At 34.8% G+C, this 18,217-nt stretch overlaps 1 protein-coding gene across 1 annotated transcript in view; it reads left to right on the top strand.

Annotated features, from left to right (window-relative positions):
- Window positions 1–1,900: 1,900 nt before the first annotated feature.
- The window catches only part of LOC110189637 (cell cycle negative regulator roughex-like), a 41,337-nt gene continuing 25,020 nt past the window's right edge, over window positions 1,901–18,217 (top strand). Inside the window, exon 1 of the mRNA XM_020959780.2 lies at window positions 1,901–2,241. Within this exon, the coding sequence (XP_020815439.2) occupies window positions 2,234–2,241 (8 nt within the window). The 5' untranslated portion in view covers window positions 1,901–2,233. The remainder of the gene's footprint in view (window positions 2,242–18,217) is intronic.

Raw genomic sequence — 18,217 nt, 5'->3', positions numbered from 1 at the left:
CCGTGCCACAAGTATCCGAGTGAGTGGGTGTGTGGGGCGGTGGGCGAGCACTTGCCGGAAACATATGGCGGCACGCTAAAACCAGAGCCTTTGTTGCCGCTCCTGATGACGTCTGCACTGAGAACTCAAAAGGGTGTAAGTGGTTTTATAAATTTGTTCATAATTTAGACCTCACAAAGGATAATGATTGATTTGACAGGCAACCTTGGCTTTCCATTATTTACATCTGGATTCTTTATTAAGAAAGATGACGCATTATAATTGAAGTGTTGGCCCTTTTTGAATTCTACTAAATTCATTAGGTTTTCAACATTAAGATTACATTAATTTAGAGTAGTTTAGAAGAGTTCTAATGAAACAAAAACATTTCTTTATCAGGTAAGATAAAAGTGTCAAATACACCTTATAGTTAATCAACTTCTGATATATGTATATTGTTAAGCAAATAATGTTATATTTTCCAAAAAATAAATTTAAAAAGTATTTAAAAAATTTTAAATTCCTTAAGCTACTTCTCTTATTTACAAGGATTATGGTCATTTTTTTAAGTGACGAATACCATTGGTAATAGAATACTCAACTTTATCCTTTTTTAAAAATTAATTAAATTTGCGGGATAAAAATTTATACTTTTATTTATAAATCTATAAAACATATAAAATACGGTTTAGAAAAACTGGAAAATATATGCTTCATTATCGTAAATGAATACTGGATTAAATATTTAAATATTACTCATTAATTTTTATCAGCTTCAATATTTTTACATACCCATAAAGTTTACGTTTACATTTATCCCTTAGTAAAATCCAATTTTCTTACCGTGTGGCAACTTGTCTCTCCCCCATAAAGCCGCAGAGCCTTGCCACAGTCGCTTCCACATAGCAGGGCACGTGCCAGTGTGCCACCCAACAAAACACCCACCCAACCACCCAACATTCATCCCACCCATTCATTCATCCATTCATTTTCCATGCGGACGGCCGGGTGGCGTAACCTTCTGCAAGGGCGATTGTCGTTGAAGCCAAGCTAGGCACGAGGACGTGCACAAGGACGAAGACGAAGCGAAGGAAGCTTCAGCCTGAGCGGCAGCTTTCGGTAGCTAGGAGTTCTGTTTTATGGTCATATATAGACTGCACTAGCTACGATAGTCGTGTTTTTGGCTTAGAGATGGGAGCTAGCTTATTGGATAAGGAGATGTATCTTTAATTGCTTAGAAATACTTGTATATGATTTAATTTGAATTTCTTACATGAATTGGGTTTTATATAACATAAATTCAAGTTTTTTGAGAGCTAAGTTGTAAAATCATTGTAATTTACAATGTTAAAATCGAACTAGCAGTCACTAAATTGGATTATTTTTAACTCAACTACAGTAGATATTATTAAAGGGACTTTGAACGAAAAGATCTGTTTTTGTCATTATTATAGCATCTATTATAGCATCTGCAAAAATATCAAAGTTATTAAAATCTTTTAAAGTAGATATTCCTTAAAGCACTTAAAACAAAAACACTCTTTTTAATTTATTTTATAATTACTTATAAATAAACCAAATGCCTAAACTCTCTTTATTTTTTGCAACACTCACGAGCTCACTCCCGCGTGTCACGCACCCATCTCTAGTCGAACAACTTGTTGTTTTATTTGCTTGTCGTACTTTTATTAAAAACGAACGCTACTTAATCAGCAGCAAAATGTCGCACTTTACTGCGCACCCCCGCCAGCTGTGGGGTGTAAGGGGGCTGCGGGGGAAAGCGAGGCGGGAAAATGGGGTGCGAGATGATGGGTGGGGAGAGGGTGGAGAGAGGTAAGGAGCTGGCTGAGCAGACGCCGTTTGACTTTTCGCTGTCGTTTGCAAAAACAGACTTATCAGCTTTGTTTTGCTTTGAAAGCTTGCCAGAGCCAAGTCTCGCCTTGTCTCGCTCCATCCGGCCACCCGTTTGGCATGTGCCGCACCGCCCGCCCCCTCCCCAACCACAACCCATCTCCCCCACACCCCCCAAGGCCACCGCCGCCTCACAGCTGATAAATAGCATTTAAGTATTAGTTGTTGCTATAAAAAGTCCGCTGAAATTGCGGCGGGAACGTGCCCAGCTTTGCGATTCGCGATTGGTAAATTGGGTAATTGAAAACGCTTAATGCTTATGATTTATTATCTGTTCGGTTTCTATTGCGATTGTTGTGGGAGCTGATGTAACCCATTCACTGGAACGATATCAGAGCAACTAATGAGCAGGTAGGAGCAGGAGATATCACATTAAAGGTAACTGAAGAAACTATTGTTATTATTTATTACTTTTAAATTTAAAGGGTTTTTTGTTTTGTGTAATTAAAATTATTTAACATTTTCAATTCATTTTAATTAAATATGTAAGATAAGTTAGTGCGGGCTTCGTAGCTATATTGAAGTTCTAATTTTGTAGTAACTCACCCAAGTGAACACATTCACTTCATTTTAAAAAATTAAACTAAATTGCTCACTTTTTTTTTGATTGTTCAATTATTCACTCTTTATTCATTGATCCTCACTGTTCACTGTTCTGTTTTCACGAACCCTTAAAATGGTTTTTAGTGAACAGTGAGAAGTAGAAAATAAACAAATATGTAGAATATAAGAGAAAATGGAGCAACTGAGAAATGCAACAAACATTAAAAACAGAAAAAAACAATACAAATTGGAAATATTAAACAAAATGAGCAAGTGATCGTTACAATGAACAACAGAATAGAAAGGAGTATATTTGAACAACTGAACAAAAATGATTAAGTAAGTAAAAATTGTTGTTTAATTGCCAAAGTATTTAAGAATTTATGTATATATACATCTATACAATCGGTTAATTCTTAAAATATATATAAGTTTTACGGAAATATATGAAAAATATATACATTTTACGTAATGATTTTAGTGCTTCTGTGGCCTTAGACCAAACATTTATGTATCCCAATTGGATTTTACGGAACCTTCGATGTTAAGAAACCATAAAAATCTAAACTACATATCTATGCCAACCAAAAGTGAAGCTAGATTAATATAAATACATTCTTACAGAAATCTCTGAGAACATTATTCCTTTATCACTTATACCTTTGAGACACCCTTAGTAACTTTTATGACGTTCTGTACTTATTTGGTTATAAATATCTTAAAGATTTACCATTGAAATCAGTTATAAATTCGTAAAATGCTTATATTCCTACAAAAACTTTTTATTATATTATACTTTTAATATTATTATTTTAATGTAAGACCCTTCCCTGAAATATTCTGGTTCCAAAAAGCTAAATTCAGAATTCAACTTTTGTACTGTTATTAAAAATCAATTAATCAAATGCCCAAAACGGCACTGGCAAGTGTTAAGCTCTGATAAATATTTGTAGATATCTCAATATATATTCACTATCGTTGGGAATGTTGACGAATGTGGCGGTGAACAGGTAATGCCCAAAACAATTCTGTTGTTTTCAAAAGGTATTGTTTGTCCTCCAAACAAAGATTGGAATAACAACTTTTTGCACCTTTTAGAAACCGAATAATACCTATTTTTGCACCTCATTTCATCCGGACAAAACAGCAACAATTTCAATAGATTGCTCAACCAAATAACCAACGACGAATGCAAAAACTTTCCGAGAGACTGTCGCCAATATAAATATGCTAATTAATCACGTGTTTTATACCTCACTTACGCTACTCTCTTACGTAATGGCTATTAGTGTGTGTGCCATAGCAATTTCACTGGCATTTTTTTTTTAGCTCGTGCCAGCGATTTGTCGCGCAAAGTTATTAATGCTAATGGATTTGCATTCATTATATGCATAAACAATTAGGCCACAACCTGAGTACTCCTACCTAGGGCCAACGAATCGATCTGCATAGTTTAATAACTGGTTTCTAGAGTAAATTCTTGATATTTCGGGTTGATGAATCAATTAATACAACTTAATAAATTAAAATTTTAGAAGGAAAATTCCACATCAAGTACAAAGTATTAAAATTAAAAGCTAGAGGCTCTGTAAGGTGGTAGTACATGTAGTTTCACAGTATAATAAATATTTGCATTCAGTTGTCACATTCTTCTCAATTGCTTGAAAAGTTTTTATCAAGATAAACAAGTAAATTTATTTACTTTTCAGTTTGCAGGAAAATATTATCACTTAGAATTAAACTTTTAAAGTAATAAAAGAACGAAAACAAAAACAATGTTATAAGCAACTTTCTCTGGACTTACTCTGAATTGGGTTTAACTTATGAATATAAAAGGAAGGTTCGAGATGGTTTCTTTAATATATATTTCAAGTGCATAAATATTCTTCGGTTTCTAGTCTTGTTCCAAGATCCTCACTGTGCCAGTCTTGAGTCTTCGTTTTCTGTTCTCTTTGATTATAAGCTTTCACGTCACAACAAAAATATGACACTGACTTGACAGTTGCTTTCATATATAAATTTCGACAAAACCCATAGGCACGGCCAACTATTATTATTAAAATATATGACTAAAAACAACAAAAAGGGATGTGGGAATTCTTAAAGGAGATAGGCTATAGTTGACTTATGGTATAACATAACAAAAACGTCTTGGTGATGTATTGTGAAATATTGAGTCCGCTATGAACATTTTTTTTGCAATGTTAAGATATCGATTTATTTATCAGGCTTCCCCGTCTTTTTTGGTTTTATTTAAATTCGGTATTTTAAGCTTCATAGCTCTAACTTTAAGAGACAAGTTGTAATTATTTAGTGTTCCTAAGACAGTCATATTTATTAAATTATTTTTGAGTAGGGATGCTATTACTGTGATTTATAAGTAATCTGTATTTTTCTACATTGAATTCTTGATTATTCTTGGCTAGATCTTCTCGCTTGGAGATGCTGATAAAATATACTCTATTTATAATAATATTCTATTAAAAATCAATATTCCCATCCAGTGTATAACAACCCACCATTATTTTGAAAAGTAACCTCAAGATTGTAAAACAATTTGTTAGCATTGCGCCAATCTCGTTGGCCGTAAATCACTTGCAATTAAGAACGTATTAGTTTTAGGGTTGCCATAAAACCCCGAATTGTCCGAATCTAATCGACTTTCGGCGAGATCGAAGCACCACCGATAAGGCGAAGCCAAAAATAAGAGCCTCCAACTTTGATCCCCTGGATCCGAGAGGGCATATAATGCTCTTGTATAACCATTAAAATTAACGATGAGCAAAGGGAAGGCAGGCAGAAAGGGACGGACAACCGACAGACGGACAACGGACAGACGGACAACGGACAGCTTACTATGGCCAACAGGGAGCAACAAAATGAGCGTTAACCAAGCGAATCCTCGGCACGTTTTGGAATTTACACGAGCGGTGTTTGTGAGAGGGGTACGAGCAGGAGCTCGGGTGGGGGACAGGGGGGGGCTTTATTTCGACCAAGGTGTGCTGTCCGTGACTGGAGGATAAATGGGGCTTTTTTCAAAAGGGTTGGAGGGGGGGGCAGCAGCTGGAGCAGACGTTATGCGAAACACGCAAAGCGAATATTCGATTTCGTTGCAACGATGCTGAACGATGAAGCCAAAACAACCAACCCCCTTCCGCCCCCTGTTACGCCCTCCGCCCCTGCCATATATAGCATGGCAATTTGCCATTTTGAACACACAACAAAGCGTGGCGCAAGGGAAACGCGGCTGCAGGCAGAGGCGTCGTTTCCAGGGTTGACTCTACCATGGGGGGCGGGGGGGATGGAGGTAAAGGTGGAGGAGTTGGAGTTGGGGTGAAGGGAAAATGAGGGCTGCGTGGTGCCTTGGTGCAGAGGGAACACCATATAGCCGAGGAGCGAGGAGCCGAACCGCAGTTTTGCGGCTTCATTGGATGCCAAAAGGCAGCCCAAAAGGTGGCTTTCGGCCTCGGTGGTTCGTTTTCGGCTCTCCTAAAAATATTTTCAGTTTCAATGAGAGCCACAAGCTTTGAACCATCCCGACAAAAAGGGAAGTTTTGATTTCCCAAAAAGAACTAGAGTATGGGTTAGGCTTTACATACAAAATCTACTCAGTTTTCTAGAATTACTTGGGTTTAGAAAGCAACTCTGTGTTTTAAATACACTTTAAAGGAAAGAATTTCATAAGTTAGTTATTAATTAATCTCAAAGGAGTTGTATTTACTTCATTTAAAGAACTCATGAATATATAAGAGTTTTCTTTAGTTATTGATACAAACCTCATTTAAATATGACCATAATTGCATGACCATAATTACAAAATATCTTACCATAAAGGCCATAAAGTCATAAAGCCTTTAAAAAATCTAATACACTGTATGAGATCAAGGTTTTTGTGTACTACTTTTCCATGGCTTAATACATTTTGAAAATAATAATCGAATAATGATAGGTTTTTACAATTATTTCACTTGAAAAGATATGATAACTTTGAAAGAGCGAAAATTATAAATTATCATAGAGGAGTGATTGAAATGTACGCTTTTGTAAACAAATTAAAACCCTTTCTTTAACCAAAGAAAACTATTTAATATTTAATATTAATTATTTTTAAATAAAATAAAGCCCTTTAAAACAAAAGAAAAACCATCTTGCAATCTGAATATCTACATTTTGTGGAGTAGAAAAAATACATTAATTTGAGAATGGTCTTACTCAAAGTCAAATCAATAAGATTTGTGTGCATTTGTTTGAGTTCATGACGCCATACGAATGTTTACACTATCGGTGAAAGCAAAGTTCGGGCAGAGAATTGGACAGAAGGTCCTAAACACAACACCGATCTAAATTAATTTATCTAGACAAAAATAAATTAGTAAAAAATGAAGATTTTCATATGGAGTTTAAAGTCTAACAAATTTATTCGTGATTTCTTGTTGTCTGGATTATTTTGCTAGACCCTGTTGAGAATTATAGTGCAATTTTCATTGTTAACTAGAAGTAAATCATAAGTTTCTTCTTGTATGCTATGAAATCCCTGAAAAAGTTTTTAAAGAAACTATTTGTATGAATTTAAAGTAGTTTACCAACTTAATAACATGATTTTTTATTTTAATATCTTTAAAATACCTGAAATATAGTATAATATGTATTTGTACGTATCTGACTACATTTCCTTTCACAATTGAAATAAACATAGATTTTTACTAAATTTAATGATTTAAATCACTAAAAATGTTGTGTGTATCTATTTATTTAGAGTTCAATGAATGGCAAACTACTTTTAGGAAACTACTCTTTTCCTTTATAAAACAAAACTTATTCAAACTAAAAAACTTTTGCAGAGTGGCCATCAAAAGTTTTGCTTAGATCTTCCGTCCTTTTTATGTTTTACAAATCACAACCTTTTTCGTAATAAGATAATGCAATTTGACAGGTCTGTCGTCGTTTTTTGAAAAGGTGATGATGGGCAGCGAGATGGAGGTGAACGGCAAGGTGTTTCAATCAGAGCTCGTTATTTGTGAATGTATCTCATAAAAGTATCTGTGTGTGTCGCTGTATCTGTATCTGTCAGCTTGTGTGGGAGCGTGCACCTGTTACGACTGCCGCTTGTGCTTCCACTTCCTCGGATTGTGTTTCCTCTTTTTTTCCATATTCGCTGAACTTTGCTTTCCGTGAGGAACTTCGGCTTTTTAACCGTCGGGTTTGCAGCTGAGTCTTTCTTTTTTAAGTTTTTATTTTTCAGGCGCTTTTGTTGGTTAGCAGAGTTGCGGATGCTGTTGCAGGGCGTATCTGACATAAAGGTTATATTGCCGCTGCAGGGGAATTCGAGTTAATCGAATAATAGGCACAAACACACACACGAGCTGAAAGATACAGATACATACAGTGAAGGCTCTGAGAAGGGAAGGTGTTAATAGACGATTGCTATTTGTACCATAAGAATATTTTATAGTAATAATTTCTTGTAATCGTTTCCATTTTAGTTCTTCCTTGGATTATCATTCAATTCTTTTTGAATTCTTAATCTTTCATTGCTGATTTATAGGGATCCTAACTGTTTATATTACAAGAATATTATTTTTTTACTGAACAATTATTTTCTAGTAATCTTTTATAGCCAAGTAATTTTTTTTATTGTCCCTTAGTCCTTTTATAATTTGTTATTGTTTGTGTTTCAGGGAAAATAAGGGATCCCTGTATATAATACAAGAATGTTATTTATACTATAAGAATATTTTCTAGTAATCTTTTCTAAGTTCTACCTTGGATTATCCTTTAATCGATTTGAAATTCTGTGGTTGTAGTTTCATTATTTTTTCTTATTATTTTGTGGTTCATGTTAATTAGGGATTCCTGTACATACCAAAAGTATATTATTTTTACTATTAGAATGTTTTCATAAAAATTATAATAATTATTTTTTTGCAGTTCTAGAATTCTGTATCTGTAAATGTTTGTTTTAATAAGGTAGCACTGTATTTATGTGGATGCAGCCCCTCGGAGGTCGGAGTCATGACCAATTGGCGTGTTTTTTGAACAAAAAAAGTGCGGGAATACGAACCTCGTTGCTCCTCTGTTCCGCACTCATCGCCTCGTCTTCTTTGGCGCTCTGTTATTGCTCTTTTATTACCTCTTTTGCTTCTCCGCCTCGTCAAAAATTATGTGCACTCATTTGTGAAGTGCGCGGCGTTTCTCTGATTCTCTGATTCTCTTATACCCCGGTTCTCCGAGTCTCCCGTCTTCGCCAGAAACGCTCTTGGTGCGTGAGAAAAGCGGATGGTTCTGCGAGATACTTATGTATCTGCAGCTGTAACTATACCCAAAGGCGGATACAGAGGGGCTTTTGAGAGTTGTAATCTGTTCAGAAACTATATTATTATATAGATTTTATATTATTTACATAAAAAAGAGTAAGAACTCAAGTTGAGACTTATAGCAAGAGATTTAATTGTAAAATGCAAATGTACTTTGCTATTTACGCAAAACTTTTTGCCTCCCGAAAGAATGTTGTTAAAAACACAACAATTTTCTTTTATAAAACTTAATTTTTGTAAAAAACTGTTTAGTATCAAGAAAACTAATAATATTCTTTATCTTTAAACTTCAATCAAAGCTCCTTTTTCTTAAATACCCCTCTGTAAACATCTCTGGCCACCACTGCCTTTATCTGGCAAGCTCAAGTGGCGGTGCTACTTGAAAGCAACTCTCCGAGTTCCTCAAATTCACTTCTAATTGATTCAAAATTGCTCTCAATTGCATCGGAGCTCCCCAGCAAAAGATGCAGCCTTCGATCGCCGTCAATTTCATATCAATTTATGCCGGTACAAAAGTCTGTGCATTAATTGCATACCAATTTCCAAGTCCGAAACAATTGTAACATCTGAATTTTTAATTCCCCCTTGGCTATTAAGTCAATCTTGCAATTGAAACCTCAAGTTCATTAGTGCATTGAATTAGTTATTACTTTCGATTTATGCAGTGTAGCGTGTAGTCTTCTGATTGAAAGCTGTCATTGGCACAACTATGCCCAAAAGACGCATAAATGTTTAATTTTCTTGTGTGAGGAATTTATTGAAACTTGGTTTATGCATAATTTTGATATATGAGATGCATTAATTGTCATGAATATTTTTTACTGGATTAAGTGGTTGTTAAAAATGTTACGGGTATTTATAACAATCATATATTCATTTAATGCTAATTTAAACACGTTTGTAGTTTTCTTTCAACCGTTTTAAAAACATTTCTTCAGTTATAAGTTTAAATGACAGCAAAATAAGAAAGCTTACTTCGGTAAATTCCATCTTTTCTCAGAAAATGTATTCATTTCCAATAGGAAAATTTAAAAATACTATCATCAGATTGACATCTCGTTTTCCATTTACCTTAAAAAAAAAAAACATAAAAAATACTGTCAAAACCCAAGTTATGATGTTTTGTTTAAAGCTTTTGTTAGTCCCAAAAGCTGCAATTGTTTAAAATTATATATTTTTATCAGTTATAGTAACCATAAATATCTATCTGTATCTAATAAAGTACTTCACTGCACACACATGAGATAGGTTTTCTGAGTTACTTGGAAATGTTTCACAAGATCGCTGATAAAAATAAAATGTTAAAAAATTATAATAATTGCATGTGCATTTCATAAATTTCATTATTGTTGCTATTATGTTGATTCACAGTTGAAATATTTGTGGCGCGCCTCCATTTTGCATTTTCCCATCCCTTTTTTTGGCGCGGTCGCAACCCTTCGCCCATGAGCTATAAATTAAAATTCCGAAAATATTTATCGCTGTGGCGTGGCTTTTTTTTACATTTTTCTAGCCTGAGCTTCGTTGCTATTTACTTTATTTGTTGATTTTTATTTTTCGTGAACATCTCAAATGAACAACATTCATTTTGCAATTTAGCCACAAAGCATAACACGAAATAAGTTTCGGTTTCGGTCGAAATTCCAGAGCGTCTCGGACAAGCGATAAATTCGTATGAACAAATTGAAAGCGATGTGCTGTTCTCTGTTCTTTGTTTTTATTGTATTGTATTATGTTTTTCGTTTTATTGTTGTTGTTTTTTTGCTCGTTGCCGTATTTCATTTCATGACTGACTGGCTGACAGCAATTTTAAATTGCAGTGCGCGCCAAAAATGGAGCACAGTCGCCTTGCCGCTGTTGTTGTTGTTGTCGCTTATGCTTCTTCTCTTTTTTTTAATACTGTTTACAGAGCAGGGTATCGTAATTTTGAAAAGACGATTGTATGAGGAAAAAGATAGAATCTATAAAAATTTTAAGTAATGACCCTTTTAAGACCTTTATCCGAGTTTCCATTTGTTAACCATTTTTTTCTTAAAGTGTCTAGAACGATCAGTTAATAAGATATCTAAGAAATTACAGACACTGTCTTTTGGATATTTGATCAGTTGTGTCCACGACGACAGGGATAATATATGTATTTGTTGTTGTTGTAAGAATTATTATAATACATATAATAATTATAACCATTGTATTATATTTTGTTACAAATTATGAAGAAAATGATCTAATATCGTGACCCAATATTCAATTTCTTAGGGTATCCAAATATATTAAGTCAAAAGGACGACTAGAGTCAGATTTTATTGATCTTTAAGATATGAAAAAAAGGCATTAAAAGGATTATGTGATAATTAGCTAAAAAAAATCTGTCGACTAAATTGTTGTCCATATATTTTCTATTTTTAATGCACAATAATAACTTTATTTGTTGAAAAAATGATATTTCTCTTATTTAAAAATTAAGGCAAACCATCATAAATACAATTTTTAAAGACTAATAAAAACTTTATTAGCTCAATAGAAGATCCTTTTCTAATTAAAAATGTGCGTGAAACGGCAAAGAACAGCAAAGAAAGCAAATTTTCGGCTAGTAATTGTGTGAAAGAGTGCTATGCATAAGAAACCTATTTAAGGTCCTAATCAATGAACAATATTTCTGTCCACCTGTTTCGATAAGATTAATCCATTCATTTCTACATATTAAACGTACATACATATGTATATGTATCTGTCAGAGTATTCCAAGGTTCGGTGTCCGTTGTTGGCCTTCCTAGACTTCTGTTTTTATTTGATTTTTCACAGCTCAAGGTTTTGCTTTTGGCAAGAACAACAGCAAAAACAGTTGCTGTGTTGCTCGCTCTCACTCACACCCGCATTCAGACATTTTATTTTGTTTCGCTGCCAGCAGAGCAGTTGGCGTCGCTGTCTGCGCCATTTGTCATGTGTCGCTTTGTTGCTTTTCTATATTTTACAGCTGCTTGTTTTTGTTGTTGTTGTTGTTGTTGTAAGTTTTTGTAGCTGCTGCCGTTTGCTGTTTGGGCGTTAATGCTGTCCACCCATTCCGGCCCTTTTGCCGCTCCTGCCTCATCCACCTCCTTTGGTTTCTAGCTCCCATTCATCAGCCGTTTGCTTTGCTATTTCTTTTGCTTTCCTCAGCAGAGTTGCTCAGTCCTTTGCTTAGAAGAGATGGTTTACACGTGGGAGGTTACGGGATACTACATATTAAATATACACTAACGGTATGCTATTAAATTTGAGGCTTAACATAAGGCATTGTTTATTAAACAATTGTGATACAAGTTTGTTTACATAATTTTCATATTATCATAAGAAGTTATCATGAACTTTTCGTTATTTGCGTTCGCATAAACGTGGCAAAGCTATCAGCAGTAAAACTTTTTCTCACTCTTTCTCCACTACTGCTCGCCGCACTCTCCCGTGCTCTCATTCCTTGGGTGATGCTCTCCACCTCTCCACCTCAGTCTGTTGAGCTTGCCTGGTCTCCTTGGCAATTTTCTAGCTTTTTTCCGTCGCCAGCAGTTCGTTGGCTGTTTGAGTGGGTGGTTGTGGGGATTGAGGGGGTGGCGCTGCTGTTCAGCTGAAGCCCGTGTACACTGTAGGTGTGAGGCTGCGTGTGTACGTGTCTGCGCTGGTGTGCGTAATCAGCCAACGGCTTCGCTTTATTTGGCATTTCATTTATTTTTTCATTTTCCTCTCCATTCTCCACTCTCCACACGCCACTCGTCGCTGCCAAACGCGGCTCACTGCGCCCCCTTCATCGGACCCCAACCTTATTGTTGGCAACTTTTTGCGCAGCGAAATTCCATTTTAAATTTCATGGAAAATCGTTTTAATTATATTCGTAAAGTTTCCTTTTCGCCAGCGCCTTTTTTTGTCCATGCAGCCTCATGGCGGATCAACTTTGCCAGGAGCTTTTCATTATGCAGCATTTGGAGAGCATTTCATAAATTCAAATTAACCGCAAGTGTTAATGCAATTAGTGTCTGGACGGGCTGTTTAATTACTCGCTCCTCGATGGCCCTTTTTTATGCCAACTTGGCCCAAAACGACCTCGATGGGGGTAGAATCATATAAACAGAACACATGAGTAGATAAAGAATGATTAGGGATTATATAAAATGTGCGCATATTAATCATTTTACCTTTATTCTGTATATTGGGACTTAAACATTAAGTCGTATATGTATAAGTAATAACAATAAAAACAATAAAATTATATAAGGTACATGACACGTCGTTATTTTTGCTGAAAGCAGCTTCGGCTAGACTTCGGCTGTTGCCTGTGACAAAAGCCGAGGGATGTTCGGCCCCTAAGGACCAACAAAGAGCAGTCCTGATGAACAAGATTTTTGAAAACTTTTTGACACAAAATGTCTGAAATTATTCTGAAATTACATTCAGAAGATTTATAGAATATTTGATATCAAAACAATGATTTTTGGTTATTTGAAAAAACATTTTTCATGTAGATAGATAGAATTTTAAGCGTTTAAGTAACTAGTTAAATCCAAAACTAGCTTTTCAATATTGTAGAATTTGGTATACACTTTGAAAAGCTTCATTACGATCAAAACACGAAAGGAAAGCTAAACAATTGCTTACATGTTTCACTTAAAATTTCAAATTATTCAAACCGATATACATTTTCTCACTAAAATTGGAAAATCTAGTTCTTATAGTCTCTGGGATCTGTTCTTTCTAACGTACGGACAGACGGATATCGATTAATAATATATACATAATAATATACATATATTCATTTACAAACAGATCAATAATATATACATAATGTAGAGCATAGATTGCATTTTATAGGTTCTAGATCTATTTATTTCTATTCTATTTAGCACAATTTTATTATACTCTTGTACGTTATGGGTACAAATATTATATATCCCCTTCTTCATTTCCTTTGAAAGTTTTAAAGCCACACTTTTATAGCGCAAAATAAACTTAAAAAAGTTTTTCCACACTCACCTTTAATGTGTTTTCAAATGAAATTGATATGATTTAGATGACTCGACAGAAGTCAGCTGCAGACTAATATGAAAATGGCGTCACATCCCAGCATCCGCTTAGCCCGCTCCTTGCTTTTTCGCTTCCCTGACAGCCATTTGATGACGCCTCGTGCACGGTGCACGTACTAGAGGAGCCCGCAGCCGGGATCTGAGGCTATAACCATAACCCCTGGAGCGACGTGCGCCAATTTGATTGGCATTCGCAGAAACAGCAGACGGAGCTCAGGTGCAACGAAGGAGGAAGTCAGCTGCAGATAAAAAGGATACTGGGAATGCCACTGTGAATCCAGGAAGGAAGTTCAATTATGCATGCGATTTGCTCGCCCAGCGAGCTCTCCGAATTGATTTTTGAAATCTCTGAAAGCATTTTATGGCAGCCACATACTCGCTTGTGAGCTTTGTTTGCTTAAGACTTCTTTTAAGACTTACTAAAATGCCGACATAAACCAAGTTTACAAACTTGAAGCTTAGAGGAAACTTTGCTTTTTGTGATATGTAACATATTTGCGGTGCAGACAGCTTGAAAAAGGTCCAAGGTCGAAGGGGGGAAATATCTTTAAGGATTTGGTCAAGGCGGAAACTTTTGACATGGGCTTCAAATTTACATAAATGTATGCGCCTACATCAAATCGGATATCAAAAGGAAAACCATGAAGTTGAGCACAAGGAATCCGAGTTGGGAGCATAGGAAATGGCTTTCAAATGTGTATCTTTTGTTAAAAGGTCGAGAATCAAATGGAAGATGAGGTTGGATGATTGAAATTTATTAATATTGCAGATGAAATTTATAAGATTAGATACATTTCCTGAACACTTTTCTTTTTCAATTTAAAATCATTTTCTTCTTCTTTTAAGGGCGTAGGTAGCTATTTGCAGATGTAATTTATAAGATTATAAAAGTTCCTGAACACTTTTATCTCTTTCAACTCAAAAGCATTTTCTCCTTTTTTTAAGGCAGTAGCTAGCTAACTGGCCGCAGAAAGCTAACAATTAGGTTACAGTAAGTTTTATGATCAATAAAGCGAAATGAGTGCTGTTAAACCCCATATTCTAGTCTCGCTGTTAATATTTTATATAGCTTACTGATCAAAAATAGTACAAACCGATAAACTGTAATTTTATCTGTCATATTAAAGCAGTAGAAAATATCATTTCTCAGCACACCCTTCATCTTTTCGATAAATTTTAATTGCGAAACTAAAAAACCACTCCCAAGTTCCAAAGTTGTGAAAGTGTTAGGTCATTAACTATCCCAACCAAAGATTGATGATCACATATCCTACAAATATGCATTTCTACATATATCCTATATACATATATCATCATCTCTACTTTTATTTCCATCTTCCTCCCATAATAAATTGTGGAATCCAGTAAAAATCGGGCCTTATAAGTGAAACGAACCCATATGAAAACCAGCTGCGGCCATTTTGAGACGTTTTTTATTGGCCATAACTCTTTGGGGTTATGACAAATATAGAAACCGAAAGCATTAAATTTGGCGACAGCCAGAATATCCATAAAAAATCTTGGCTCGAATTGATATTCAGGAAGGAGGCCTTCGAAATTGCCAAGTTGCTTTGCTTTGCTGCTACCTTATAAGCGCAAATGAATAAAGCGAGTTGAATGAGTGAGTGTGTTTTGGCTCATTACATTCATTAACTTTAATGAATTGATATTCAGTCAACTTGAAGGCCGAAAGAGGCCTACGACTTGTGTGCGGGAAACGATTATGGAAACGTCAATTCTCTTGGGCGTCGGGGCTTTTTATATCTTATGAGTTTTCCATTTATTGAAAAGGGGTATTTTCTCGTTGTTTTCCTTATTTGTTTGTGTATTCATTTTATTTTATTGTTCATATTTATAATAAGCTTTTCTTTTGAGACAATTTTTAAATTCAATTTAGAATTTAAGTTAGATAAAGAAAATATAATTTGTCTAGACAGTACGGAAACTGAATGTTAATTGTTTTTATTTTTTTAAGAAAAGGTCACCCAATAAAATGTTGGTATTTTTCCCCATTACTTAAGTCTTAGATTCTTACATAATCATAATACAATTTAAAAGGAGTTTAAAAGCGCTGTTTACTTACTTTTTATAACATGAAAACCCTATTTTTATTTCATTATCAATATCATCTTAGAAAGAAACGGTCTATAAGTTTTAATTAAGGTGAACATTATGCTCTTTTATAATAACAATTTTAATTTATGGATTGGATCATTTTTTATGAAGGTCTAAAAGTTTAAAAATTGTAAATTGGAACTAAATATGATAAAAAAAACATTTTATGAATTATAATCAATATTTTGTAAACGTTTTGGACGAAAAGATACAACAAAAATTTATACAAATAACTTTTCGAAGCATTTCCCTACCTTAAAACTTTAAAAAATTATGTTATATTATATTAAATTTCGAATCTTAAAAATGTTATATGTAATACCTTAAAATTCTAGCGAAATTCTATCAAAATAGTTAACAGACACCGAAAACCAATCTCTCTCAATCACAAACCATAAACATCTGACGCCTGAAAGCATAATAAAATAATATTATAATGTGTTAACTCGTAATATTTGATTACTATATTATCACACAATCAGCATTCACACGTTTCATTAGCCCTGCCATGTCAATTCCCTGGAAATTATGTCAACAATTCAGCTTAACAATTGTCCAGCTCCGGACACTCTGCATAATAATTCCTGGGTAAATGTGAATTCTATACCCAAGCCATATGTATTTACATATATTTCTCAATCAGAAGGGTCCCCCAGAGGAGCTCCAAGCACCTTTTTTTCCACGACAGTTGCCATAATTTGCTTACAAGGGGGACGGGTTTGGGGATGGAATAACATAATGGAGCTCCCTCCCACCCGCAAAGCCTTTGTAATCGGCACGTTTTATCGCCACCCAACTTTATTCATGATAAATATCAGTGGAATTTCAATGGACCAAGTTTTGGCCTTTGACCTTTTCCCGTTTTTCCCTCCACTAACACTCAGACATAAAATGGCGGCGGGCAAATGACGCGCTTGTGATTCCTCTAACCAAAAAATCCACACTTTTCCAACTCCCCCACCAGCATCCCCGAGGCTCTTCCAACAAAGCTATACATACATATATCCGGACTAAAGTTGTTATTGTTGCTGCTGTGTGTTAATGCTTTTTGAGAGATAAAATGCCATAAAAACGCCACCGCCCGCCGTTTATTTTGTGTACGCGAAGAGGATCCAGCAGCAGGTAAGAGCCGTCTGTTGCACACACATTCATATACATACATATACAGGGAGATATATGTACGTATATACATATAGATTCCCAGACCGACAAAGTCATCCCAGACATTAAGTAGAACAGAGCCAGAGCAGCAACAGTCGCTCTCCCTCGCCCATTCATTCACTTATGTATTCATTTTAACGATGACGACAGGTAAAATCGGATGGACAGAGGGACGGACGCACACACTTGTGGGTGGGCTCAACGTGTGAATAACAGAAATAAAAAAATGTAAAAAAAATAAAGGGTAGACAGGTTCAGATTCAGTTACCAGAAGTTTAAATGCTCTTAAAAGCTTAAAAATTCCGGCATACCACTTTACTACACATTGTCCTTTTAGTAAATATTTATAGTCAATATTTGTTTAATAAGTGTATTCAGTATTTCAAAAAATACTTTATTCAAGAATGTTATTATTATAAATAACAAATATATATATATAGTTTAACTTGAATCCATGGAATCATCAAATTAATTTGAATGGTTGATCGGACTATAAGAATTAATTTTATATTATATTGATATATTTTATATAAAATAGACCACATCAGCATTACAGTAAATATGTAATTGAATCATTTTAATAAATTCATTTAGAGTTATAATTTGTATTTTTTGCAGTATCTCAAAATAAAAATCTAGTAAACTGTTAAATATGGTAATTAAATGGTAATCTACTAAAAGACTTTAATTTTGTATCAAAAACCCAAAAACTTAGTCGATTTCAGACACCCTGTGTTCCCTATCAAGGGATATATGGACATAATATTTACTAATTATTTGTATAGTCATAGTTACTCTAGTAACCTGTAAGGGCATACTGAAATAACTATAAAAACCTAGCAAAACTAAACAAAAAAGAGTGTTAAAAAAACAGCAATTTACAAAGCCCTAGAAAAAAGAGTAAGGATGCTTCCTCCGTAGGGGAAAGAGATTCTTCGATACTTGTCGCTAGTTAGCGACTTAACGCTCGGTTTCCCTTCAGCTTTAGCTTGTCAGCTTCCAGATGCCAGCTACAGCTTCTTCTTTTTTTCAGCGCCAACGTCAGCTGCTTTTTTAGGTTTTTTGCGACGTTTTCGTCGGAGCACTAAAGATAAGAAAACTTTTTTGCTCGCTGCTGTTTTTCCGTTGTTGTTGGCGTGTTTTTAT

The sequence above is a fragment of the Drosophila serrata genome, unplaced genomic scaffold, assembly GCF_035046125.1.
Source record: "Drosophila serrata isolate PLE 108 unplaced genomic scaffold, ASM3504612v1 contig_347, whole genome shotgun sequence".
NCBI lineage: Eukaryota > Metazoa > Arthropoda > Insecta > Diptera > Drosophilidae > Drosophila > Drosophila serrata.
Note: the sequence above shows the minus strand (reverse complement) of the source record. Positions and strands in the feature narration are given on the sequence as shown.